This window comes from Sciurus vulgaris (genome assembly GCF_902686455.1).
Source record: "Sciurus vulgaris genome assembly, chromosome: 12".
Lineage (NCBI taxonomy): Eukaryota > Metazoa > Chordata > Mammalia > Rodentia > Sciuridae > Sciurus > Sciurus vulgaris.
In genome coordinates, this window is record NC_136473.1 from 101425732 (window position 1) to 101438016 (window position 12285).

At 52.0% G+C, this 12285-nt stretch overlaps 1 protein-coding gene across 1 annotated transcript in view; it reads right to left on the reverse strand.

Annotated features, from left to right (window-relative positions):
• Window positions 1–1981: 1981 nt before the first annotated feature.
• The window catches only part of LHX4 (LIM homeobox 4), a 39840-nt gene continuing 29536 nt past the window's right edge, over window positions 1982–12285 (reverse strand). The window contains exons 3-6 of the mRNA XM_079105947.1: window positions 11670–11872; window positions 7025–7179; window positions 6548–6719; window positions 1982–4523 (exon numbers count right to left, since the gene is read on the reverse strand). Of these exons, the coding sequence (XP_078962073.1) occupies window positions 4129–4523; window positions 6548–6719; window positions 7025–7179; window positions 11670–11872 (925 nt within the window). The 3' untranslated portion in view covers window positions 1982–4128. The remainder of the gene's footprint in view (window positions 4524–6547; window positions 6720–7024; window positions 7180–11669; window positions 11873–12285) is intronic.

A 12285-nucleotide genomic window follows, 5' to 3' on the forward strand; every position in this document is an offset into this window, starting at 1 on the left:
GGAGGCAATATACAGACAAACGCACCAGCTTCTGCTCTCAAAGTCACGTGGCAATAAATAAGGATGGGTGGGTCCTTTTTTTTTTTCTTTCCCCCCCATAGGAAACGAGACTTCATTTCTTTTTAACTGTACAAAATTTACACTTCGAAGGATGAGGGCAACAGTCCAGAGCTCAGAGGCCTGGGGCTTTGAGGGCTGAGTGTGCGCTCAGAGCAGCTTCTGGGGTCCTGTGGCCCTGAACCTGCTCCTTAGGCCGAACACAGTCCTCAAGTGGGAAAGTACAATGTGATCCTTGTCTCTAGGTGAGCAGCAGGTAAGCGTGGGGGTGTCCTTGCTCTGGCCACCTGTGCTCTACCTCCCTAAGCCAAGGAATGCTTGGCGCACCTCCAAACCTGCAGCTGTCTCCTCACCAGAGCTAGCAGCATGAAACTGTGCTTTTAGTGTGGTCCTACCAAGCAGAGTGTGGATGGGATGGCTTTGCTGAGCTCTCTCTTTTTGGCTCCAGTCACTGTGTTTGAGCAGTTGGAGCAACTACTGCAAAAAGGGCCAATTGACCAATCCAAGAAAAGAGCGAGCCAGTGATGTGCTTTTATTTAGCTTTCAGCATGCCCAGAGCCCTTCAGCAGCAGGCAATAAAACAAAACTCATTTCCGCTTAATTGCATTTCTCTTCATCTCGTGGTTTCCAATTTTTAAAGTGCAATGTTTAAAAAATGAGCCTCCTCGGGTCATCCAGGCCCTGCTGGCTGAGGAGGTGTGGCCATCAGTCCATGGCTGTGACCTAGGTGTCAGTTGGGGCGTGCTGGAAGGGCTGTGTGGGGTCAGGTGGCAGGTGGCGGGCTGTCATACAGCACACAGCCTTTGCTCATCAGAAGCCTCTAGCCACCTCCTCCAAGGAGGTGGTTAGTTCAGAGGAGCAGCTTTGAGCTTCAGAGACGGGGATGTCTCGTTCTACAGAATCCTTACACTTCTTGCAAAGTGAACTTGATGAAGATCTAATGGCCCCCAATTATCTTATTAGATTTTATGTTTTATAGTGCACAAAAAAACCTTCAAGGACACTGCCAAATGCTTCTCTTCGGTCTGTTTTGCTCTTTTTCCCTGTTATTCACTATATTAATTTGCAGGAACAGTATTATCAGTATGATAATTGATGTTCATCTTACATTATGCTCATAACTATCAGATGAAGCATAAAGACCAAAAGGAGCTTGCCTGGGGTTACACAGCAAGTCCTTGAAGAGCCAAGAACCCCACTTCCCAACAACAGGATGTACCCATAGCCCTTAGATTTGATATTTCCTCCATGATTTTATCACTTTTCAGCAAATACAGATTTCTTCATACCACTTAGTTCCCATTTTGCTTATCCAATCACCACTGGGAACTTGGGGGTCAGTTACTAATTTGCTCCAGTGTTCAGAAGCTTCCTGCTCTAAAGTCTGTTGGGCAGCACTGCAGATCATTGTTAACAGATCTCTTAGGGTCAAAGACAGGCCCTCATATTGCAAATTCCTCCAGAAGGTCTCATGTCACTTCTTAAGTTCATCTCTGTCATTTAGCAAGGGGGAAGCCATTACCAGGTGGCACCAAGTACACAGTATTAGACTGGTGAGGAGTCTAGTAGAGGAGAGCCTCTGAGAATAGCCAATCTCAGAGCACAGTGCTCACTGACGACATTGGCCCATCATAATGCAGCACAACTTGCTTGGTGAGCCACTTAAAATCTGAAACCTGTCATGACTGTGCTTCTAAATGGTCACCCATGTTTGCTGCTCTCCAGGGAGGTGGCTCTGGGGAAGGAACTTAAATACAGCTCTCCTGGACTTCTGGTAGTGCTCTCTCAGGACCTGCTTCTCCAGCAGTCCAGCCCAAGTGAAACCAAAGGACCTACTACCAACGTCACTGCACTACCCAGAGTCCCTAGACAGACTTAGTGTGAGAACAGTCTCCTATTCTACCATTGAACTGGGAGTATGAGTAACTCCTTTACAAAAAAAAAAAAAAAGCTGGTCAACCTAAATTGATCTTCTATAGTGCTAAACAGGACCCCCCTTTAAAGATCCTGCTGTCCCATACTATACTCACTTCTGAACCCACAAGATATTAAGCCCAATACAGACCTGGCTAGGCAGCTTCCCACCTGGCTTGCCCAGCACAGCCTCTCTCCTGTGTTTTGTGAGCAGTTTGCTGAGAAGTGTGTATTTAAGAAGTTGACCTCTAAACAATGATTTCCCTTCCTTCACATGCTCATTATCTGGTTTTGTGTCCATTCCCACCTGACATTGTTGGGGAATTCCAGTAGCATAAAAATGATGGCCTTAAGCACCACCATCCACAAACATGGAGCCTTGAGAAAAGAGTCCGTGTTTGCAGCCTCCCCAGGCAAAACTCAGGGCAATTGCAGCCCACCAAAAAAAAAACAAGAGTACGCTACAAAACTGCTCAGAGAAAAGGTGAACTGAAGGCTGATCCAGGAATTCATTGACTGTCTCTTAAAGACACGTAATTGAACTTAATTCAGCCCTGGAACAGGGCTTGCAAAAGACGCTTCCTTTAGTCTGCCTGCAGCATGCCAAAGTCTCTGCAGTCCTCACAAGGTGATCAACCAGTCACACGAGGAAGGGTCCTTCGGGTCTTTGGCCGTCACCTCATGTGAACAAAAGGCGAGGTCTTCTCACTCCATCCTACCTGCCAATCTCATTTAAAAGAATGGGAAGCCAGAAGAAGCAAACCACGGTTTCCCAAGGGGGTGGAAATAAATTACAACTGGCTAAATTCCCAGCTTGCACATGGAGAGCATTCTGATGGCCAGAAGTGGGGTGCACAAGGTGGTAGTCGCAGCTTTGACCTTGCTGCAGGCTTAGTGACATGCTACTGCAAACCTGCAAGCAGGAAGTCCCTGCACTGCCACTGGCTGGGGAGCTCTGGTTTTCTGAGCACAGGACAGAAGTCCTGAGCATGGCACAAGTCCAGCCGGCAACCTAGAGAGATGCAGCCCAAGGACCACTCAAAACCTTTTGGACAGTGTTAAGGCTGTCCCCCAGGGTACTCCTCCCAACCAAGGTAAGACAAAAGAGCAACGCTGTCGTCCAATGGAGTCAGCAGAGAAGACTTTCAATTTTTAGGAGGAGGAGGGCAGACTTGCAACCCCCTCCAGGCAGACTCTAAATTTCATTTCACCCCACAAGGAGACTGGCATCTGCCCCTGTGGCTAAACAGACTGCACATTTGGAACCCGAAACCTTCTTCCAGTGCTGTCACTGATTGTCACTGTGTTCTCTCCACGGTTTAGCTTTGATCATTGTGTAGCCCACAGCCTATATTGGGTAATAAATGATACAAGCAAATCAAAAAGGCACACTGTGCCCAGGGGACTCATCAAGCAGTTTGTGAAGGTCCAGGCCACTCAGCTCCAGCCTCAGAGTCATCTGCAATGAAAACCACTTCTTGCCATGAGGGATTCAGTGGTATAGAAGGGATTTCTTAAAAACTAAAACCGATGATTATTCTCTGGTTTATACTTTCACATAGGAAAGAAGTCATATTTTCATAGCAACAAAAAGAAAGGGAGAGGGGGATTTTTTTAATATCAAATTGTGGCCATCAATGTTTTCACTAACCTTTAATAACTATTTTATTTTGAAAATCAGGGTTCAATCAGGGTGGTCCAGAAATCATCTCATTATACTCAAGGGCCGCGATGCTCTACCTCAAGAATCTCGGCTCTGGTGAGGGCCGTGATTTGGGAGGCATTGTGTGAGACACACAGTTGGAGCAGAGTTCCCAGAGGCCCAGGTGGCCTTTCACAGTCGCCTTGTGCTACCAAAGCACTGAGCAGCCAAAGCCACCAAGCAGGGCGGGTGGGGAGAGCGCCAGCAAGCCAGCATCCTAGAGCTCCAGGCTGTCCACCCTGTGCCGTTGCAGCTGAGGCTGCTCTCCTGCCTCTTCCAAGAAAGCAGTGCCCTAGCGAGGTCGCACAGCCTTCTAGGAACCAGCAGAAGACTTCCATTGAAAATAATGGAAATTCACATTGGCGCACTTTTGATCCTTAAGAGGCAAGTCTCCTTCAGTCCTTGAAGATATGCTCTCAAACCAGGAGGACAGGTAGGGTGGGGAGGAGAGAAGTTTAAAAAGCAGGATGATCCATTTCATCAAGCCAAGAGGCTGGGCTAGTTGGAAAATCGGGATAGCCTACACTGCTTCCTGTGGAGATGTCAGAGGTGGGTCCCCCAGCCATGGCTCTCAGTGTCTGGCTCACTCCCTGCCCTGCATGCGCAATGATGCCCAAATTACTGTCCACTGTGTAATCCAGCCCATTGAGCAAGGGAGCGTGGGATGGCAGGGACGATATGGAGGATGGAGACTGGGGGATTCCATAGGGACTCCCATCCCTCAAGTCCTGATAGGATTGTCCTGTCCCGTCCATGGAGAAGTTCCCATTCATTAACTGTCCGCCTGTAACGTCCCCCACGTTGCCATAAATCCTATTGGTGTGGCCAAGTTCTGAGAGAATTTGATCTTCTGTGGACAAAAGAATGAAGATTTATTATCAGCTGCCAGGACTTCAGTGGTCTCTGCTCTTCAAAACCTAGGAACCCATGACTAGGGGAAGATATCTAAGGGTAGCAGCTGTCTCTCTGCCAAGCAAGGGTCAGATACCAGCAAATCCACCTGACCTCTAGGGACCAACCCAGGTCAAGGGGCAAAACAAAAAACACCTGGAGAGACCAGTTCCCAGGTCCCAGAGGCTGGACATATATTTGATGAGCTTGTTGGCCCCATGTGGCTGGTGTACTAAGATATTCTGGCAACGCTGAGGAGTATGAGTGCCCCAGGGTTGGTGGGTGGTGTTATCTACATCACAAATGGCAGATATGAAAGTTTTCAATGAGAAAAGTGCTTAGTTTCATTGTTTGGGAAATAAGCAGACCTGCAGGATAGGACTAAGCTGGGGACCTCTCCTAGACGTGTATACACAATCCTTCTGGTCTACCCAGAAAGGAGGCTCAATATCAAAGGACTTGGCTTCTCTCTATTCAATAAGCTCTTCACTGGGCACAAAAATGATTTAAGGCCAGTGGACCTTCTTGTTTCTTGAAGAATTTCACTAAGGGGATCTAATGCAATCTTTGCCACCTAAAAGAATTCATCTTTCCAACGGAGGCAAGAAATTTTAGTCTTAAGAAATAAATGATTTTATAATTGCCCAGAGAGACCAATGATATGTCAGTCTGGGACCCATCTGCACCCAACAGGAATGATTTAACAATACTGAGTTCCAGGCATCAACCTCAACAGCTCAGATGAGATTGACTTTCCCAATCCTGCTGTGGGCAGGCGAGAGTGAGGTCCTGGGCCTTCTGACCGCTAGGCCTCAGCAGACTCGGGGCTGAGTGACAGTCCTCTCACAGCCTCATGTTCCTGTTAGGCCATGCATTCCACCCTCTGGCCCACAGACAACTTCTACTTTTCCACCTGGGCTACATAGATTCCTGTGTCAGGCCTCCCTACGCTATTCAAAACCCATCCCTCAGAGACCCCCATTCCACCCACGAAAATGTAAAAGCAGGGGGCAGGGAAAGCTGATGTCTTTCAAAGGGAGCAGGAAGAAGAAGGCCCTGCTCCACGGTACAACGGCCATGACTTGACCCTTTGGCTGTGGGAGCCACTGGCTCCTGTAGGGACAGTCATGCCCTCCCCTGAGTACAAGTGTGCCTAGCTTTCCCCGGCATGTCCACAGCTGCTGTGTTCACTGATTCCCACAATGACTTGAGATGTGCAAGGAGGTGGCATTTCCCACTTAAGAGATGGGGAGGCAGTGGCTCTCGAGAAATGAGTGGCTCTGACGGAGCTACACTGCACACCAGGTTTCTGATCCCTGTTCCGTGTCCTTGCCATCCCCCAATGGAAAGCCTTCCCCATTTGCAGGCTCAGTAGCCGAGTACAGGTAGGGTTATTTGTGAACAAGCTGGGGGTCCACTGCATGCAGTAGTTTGCAGTTTTGCTGATGCACAATCTGAACAGAGCACATGCTGCAAAGCTCCGGGGCTGGACAGGATGAAGCCAGGGGCAGGAGGTCAGGCAACCGGTGCCCACTCACATGCACTCGTGCCCGCTCACGCACTTGCAGCACTGGCTCCCCGGAAGAGGCCTACTGAGCGAGTTTCCTGTCACCAGGATAGGAGGACCTGGTTCCTCCAGGGGACCCTGGGAGGCGGCCAGTGTCCCCACAGGGGAGAGGTGCAGGAGCAGGGCTGGGGCAAGGGCTGAGATGCAGCCATCTGTTCACAGCCATGTGGGCTGGTGGGGGCACCCCAGTCAGCAGGAAATGAGGGGAACTCAGGGCCTCCAGTAGGGCCTGGCTGCACCCGGCCAACCCGGTTCCATCTCAGGCTCGCCTTTCCTACTCCCCGTCACGCCCTGAAGGGCCACTAGCACCTTCCCCACCCTTTCCTGAATCTTGGAGGGAGTTGCCAAGGCCTCAAGAAAGACCCGCTGCGAGCCAGGGCCTACTGTTCCTCAGGGGACCCCCCGGCGCGGCTCACCTCGGAAGCTCAGCTCGCTGTCACTAACCCCACAGTCCTCTGCCGAGCTCTCCTTCTCCTGCTTGCTGCCTCCCCGGCTCCTCTTGACGCTCTTATAGAACTGGCCCCAGCGGTGCCGCCCTGCGTCCTTCTTCAAGCGTTTCTCCTTGGCCCTTCTGTTCTGAAACCAAACCTGCCACAAAGCACAAGGGACACGGGGTATCCGCCATCAGCCCAAAGTTCCCAGGACCCCAAGGCAGGTGCCTGCAGACAGACTGCAGCCCGTTCTTCCTTCCCCCACTCTCTCCAGCCTGGGCCTCTGAACTCTGCCTGGGATTCTGGCAAACACCCCCAGGGACACGGGGTCACTGCCCTGAGCCCAACTCCCCGTGGGGATCAGCAGTGTCACACCCGTTCCTGGCTCTGGACACCAGACACTGTCCCTCCCTGCCAGAGGCCCAGATCCCCGGTGGAAGGCAAAGGAGGGCTGGCTCTCACCTGCACTACCCTCATGTCCAGGCCTGTCTCCGATGACAGCTGCTCCCTCACGTGCCGGGCGGGCTTCGGGGAGTTCTTGTAGGCGTTCTTCAATGTCTCCAGCTGTTTGGCGGTGATGGTGGTCCGCGGCCGCTTGGCTCCAGCTTCCGAGTCATCTGCAATGAAAACCACCTCGTACTGGGTTCAGCAGGTGCGAAGCAGCTGGCCTCCTCCTTCCTTCCCCAGGTAAGCACCTGCTCTGTACAACTGGGGAAGGAAGGGTGGGCATCCTGGTGGAGTGGCCCCCACCCCGCAGAGCCCACCCTGTAGCACTGAAGGTGAGGTCCACTGCCCCTGTGTCCCTTGGCTCCCTGCCTCTCCCTACTAGGCCAAGCCAATGGCACTGAGGCCCCCATCAGACCGAATATAGAGTTCCACGCATTCCCTGTCATGGTGAGCGCTTGGTTTGGACGTCCCCGGGCCTCATCTCCAAGGCTGTGGAGGTGAACGGGACAAGGTGAAGAAGTCCATCCTGAGCTGCCCTGGTGCACTATCCTGGCTGCCCTCCAGAGCCTCCATCTCCCCTGCTCCCGCCTCACTGCTTCTGCCGTAGACTCCCCGGTTCCCAACTGGGGGCAGCAGGCACCTCACTCATGGAGCAGTGTCCACAAACCACAGCTTAGAACCCACTGGGGGGCTGTAGAGTCGCTTCAGTCGGTCAAAACGGAACAGGGAAACAGGATGGACAGGTAGAGCCAGTGTTTACGAGACGTGCTCACTCGCCACCGTGTGCATGCGTGCCCTGAGCTGAAACGTGAAGTGAGCCGCTCACTGTCAACGTGTTTTGAAAAGCACTGATCTAGAGACGGTCCCTGGTCAACAGAGTGTTCGACAGGTTTTGAACAAAGAGCCTTGAGTCCCTGTCAGTTAAAGTCTGGTTTGCTCCCTTCAGTCAGGCAGAGATGCACCTGGTATGCTGAGCACCACACAGTGTGCCAACAGCTTGCTGCTCACCTGGGACTTGGGTCCAACTCTCCCCCTCTGCCCAGCAGCCTGGAGGACGCTAAGAATAAAGTCCACCACAGGCGCCTGGTTCTCTGTGCTTCACGGTGCTCTTCAGAGCCTCTGCTACATTCCTGGCCTCTTCCCTGCCTCTTCTCCTTTAAGAACATTCAAGAAAAACCTCTCAAGAACAACAATAATAGGCAACATCTATTAAAGCACCTACTATGTGCCTGGTTCACTACAAGCTTTCTGTGCAATCAGTCCTCACAATTCTAAAAGGTTCTCCAAGTAAAAGACCTGAGTTTGGCCCTCGTGACCCTGGGTAAGTGCCTTGAGCAAGCAGCCTCACCCTCTGAAGCCCGGGGGACACACCTTGCCCTTGGGGGCGGTGTGTTCTGGGGGTTAAGCAATGGTACAGCTGGGGCCACACTGCACCCACACGCACAGCAGAGGGTGGAGGCCTCTTCTCCTTGGGCTGTTCCCTTATGTTTCCCAGCATAAGTCACTGTCATTCCAGAACCATCCCTGAACCACTCCCGCCCAACTCCTTCCCTGCAGTCCAGGACCCAAGGCAGGGCAAGGGACAGAGCCCCGGTGCTTAGAGAGTAATGTCAACACAGAAAACCTCCGTGACTCACGAAATTCCAGAGTTCAGCCTGATGTTGTTGGATGCGAATGTGAATTATACAGCTATGAAATGGTGTACTTTTAAAATACGTGTAGGATCTTCATGCACAAAATTTTAAATAATAAAATGATAAAAATGTAAGCTGATAGTCCCAGCTCCTGAGGGGCTGCGCAGGAGGAGAGTGTGGGCCCTGGAGTTCAAGACCAGCCCGGGCAACACACTGAGACCGTGTCTCAAAGGGAAAAAAAAGAATTTAACTTGCTGGGAATCGCTTAATTTCAAAACAGTTTTTCCTAGTGAATTAGCAATCATTTTCACCACAGCAGATGGCTGTGCCCCTGGAGTTTGCCTGTCAACCAGGTGGGTGGCCCTGTGGTGCCACACCACTGTTGTGTGTGCAGGACTTTCTTCTTGTGATTACAGGGACTATTATGCTGTTATTTTAACATTCGCTGTTATTATAATTTAAAATCTTTTTTATATCCTATAACAATGTCATCCAAGTATTCATTAAGTAGTGGTGGCAGTGCTCATGCTGAAAAATGTACCCAAAAATCAATAACTTTGGTGCGGAAGTTAAATGTGATAAAACGCTATGAGGAAGGCCAAGCGAGACCATGATACCCGGCTGTTAATTTAGGAGAGAGCCTTGGGCACGGTACTAGCGATAATGCCGAGAAAATAAAAAGTAGCATTAAGGCGAAGGTACGCTTCACAGGTTATGGATCTGTTGCTTGCGGATGGCACCCTCCCCCCAAGTTTACATTAATTCCTCTGGGAAAATTAGTCTTAATGTATGTTAGCACTGAATTATGCAGGGTCTCCTAGAACTTGTCCCTGGCATAAAATGCAACCTCATTATTTTGAAAATGCAGATATCCAAGGAGAAGGAACAAATGAACAAAATCATTCACACTAAGGTGCTAATAACTGATATTAGGTCCTCTGTTTAGCTCAAGGGAGGAAATCATAAACCTAAAAGAAGACAGGGAGCAAGGAGGAATCCCAACACAAAGGTAGCCGAACGTCCTGCTTCGGACAAATGTCCTATGTTACCCCAGGACCACTCTGCTGGCCCAGGACAGAGCGGCTCTGCCTCACCGACACCCAGAGGACACCTGGGGAACACGGCAGACATGCCCTCAGCTGCCTAAACATGCCTTACCTCCCTGTCTGCATGTCCCCACACTCTTACTTAACACCCCAGTTCACCAGCCTCTTCCTGCTTAACCCTCAGGAGACAGCCCGCAGGAGCAGCTTCTACCAACCCCCCAGGTAGCTGGGAAGCAAAGGCAGCCATCCACACCCCATCCCAGAGGAGCTCCAAGTTCTTGGGGATGCCCATCCAGCCTCAGATGCCAAATCCAGTGTCTCCCCACTGTCATGCAGAGGACTGCCACAGAGCAGATATTCTTCACGAAATCACGAGCCCCACAATGTCACTCTTGCCTCCCCAGCTACATTATGACCAGTCTGTGTTTGTCTCAGCAACATGAGGAGCCGCGCTGACAGAACTCAGGGTCTAAAGGAAGCGAGCCCCTGACCATGAGAACGGGGTGGGGGAGCTTTTATGATCCGAGGTGAAAGGCAGCAGAGTTCCAAAAGTGTCTCAGTGTCTTCAAGCCTGTCTGCATCGGTGGCTTATTTCTGACAAGCCGCCCTACTCTCTCATGATATCTTAATGAACTTCAAAGCAACAGCATGGAGTTTAAGGAACCAGAGCAGACAGCCATCTTCAGAGGCCCCAGGTCTGTAAAAGAAGCAGACCAGAGTCCTCTGTCCACCTGGAAAGGCCAGAGGTGTGGGGATAATGCCAGAGGGGATCCCAAAGATACGGGAAGCCTATACCATAGGCATCCCTTCCCCTCCCTGCCCCTCCCTTCCTCCTGCTAAAGCCAAGTTTGGCCCAGCTAGTTCACCAAAAGGGCCCCTATGAATTCCTCTGTGTCCTTGCTGCCACAAAACCCTTATTTTATACTGCATTTATTAATCAAAAAACTAATTTCTCCATGTATTGATCAGATCCAGATAACATAGGTATGTGAGTCCAGGAAAGATCTGGACGGCAATACATGAAAACTGTTTTTGCTTTATTGATTTATTTCCATCAAGTCCAGACCTATCAGCAGGACTGCTTTCCACTGTGGCGGTCGGTCTAAGTTGATAAAAATTCTAGTCAAAGGCAAAAGACCTGGATGTTGTGTGAGTTTGCGCATCTGAGATTCCAAGGTTGGGTTTGGCCAAATCCCAGATTCAGATCTGGAGTATGACACCCCTGCCCTGGGGGCGCAGAGCGGGTGAGAACCAGGGATGGGGTTGCAGGAAGGAGGGAGTGGGGGCGGCCTTCCTGAGGGGAGCCAGTCTGAGCCCTGTCCAGGAGAGTCCCCAGGCCCAAGAACACGCCACGGAGGGCAAAAGCAGTGTCTGCCCAGCTGCCCAGGTAAGGCAGGGTTCCCAGGTGTGGCTGCCGGATGCTGCAGCCTGGTATTAGCCTCTGCCCTGCGGCCTGGGCAATGGCCCTGAGGCAAGGGCAGGGCAGGGCTCGGTTACAGTGTTGAGTCCAGGTCTCCCTAACATGGCCACACGTTCCTCATCCTCACTCAGCAGAATGAGCCTTCAGCAACAGCAGGGACAGTGGCCCTCAGTCTCTTCCCGAGACAGGAACGCCTGCAACACAAGCTGACCCTCAGGGAGGACAGGCCCGTGCTGGGCCCTTTCTGTCCCCAGCCTGAGGCAGGTGAAGGCAGAGGTCAAACCCCAGTGTCCACTGAGACCAAGCTCCAAGACCACCCAGGCAGAGGCCACCAAGAGCCCATCCAGAAGGTCCCTGGCTGCTCCAAGGCCGTCATGGAGTAGCGCCATGGCATGTCTCACACCCAGAGCTTGACTACTGCTTCCATAAAGCCAGCAAGCGCTAGCGGGCTGGGGCGGCCAGCATTAGCTCCGTGGAGCTCTGGGACGCCTCTCAGAGGAGGCCCGGTGTGAGGGCCCCGAGGGCTGGGCAGACAGGGACGGGCACAGAGGGACGCTTACCGTTCTGCTTGGCTGTCTCGTAGTCTTCCTTGCACACCAGCCGCCCATCTTCCATGAGGTAGAACTCGTCCCCCGTGGCCAGCTGTCGGCTGCAGATGATGCAGGCGAAGCAGTGCAGGTGGTAGACAAAGTCCTGGGCCTTGCGGACCACCTGGGTTGGGGGGATGCCCTGCTGGCAGGCCGTGCATTTCGTGCCGAAGCGCCTGTCAGGGCAGCAGAAGAGGATCAGGGCAGAAGAGGTGTGCTTGTGGGGTGTCTGGCGTCTCCCGCCTCCTCCCAGCCCTCTCCCAGCCCACCACGCCAGTGTCCATGGCCCCCGCGGAAACCAGAGCTGCCCTCGGGCCTCCAAAGAGTTCCATCGCTTCATGCGAGGCTCTCGCACCACAAATGAAGGGGTTGGACCACAGCTAGTCTCTAACGCCTTTCCTGGGTGACATTCCCTGGGCTCCACATCGCCTGATTGACACCCACCATCATGGGTAGGGGTGGGGTCTCTAGGGCCCCTCCTGTGTGGCTGTATTGTCCGCCTCCGGGCGCCCTTGTCTTCATGGTGTGGTCTAGCAGGGAACCTCGTGAGAAGCACCCAGAAGCCTCTTCCTCACAGGGGGAGGGCCCA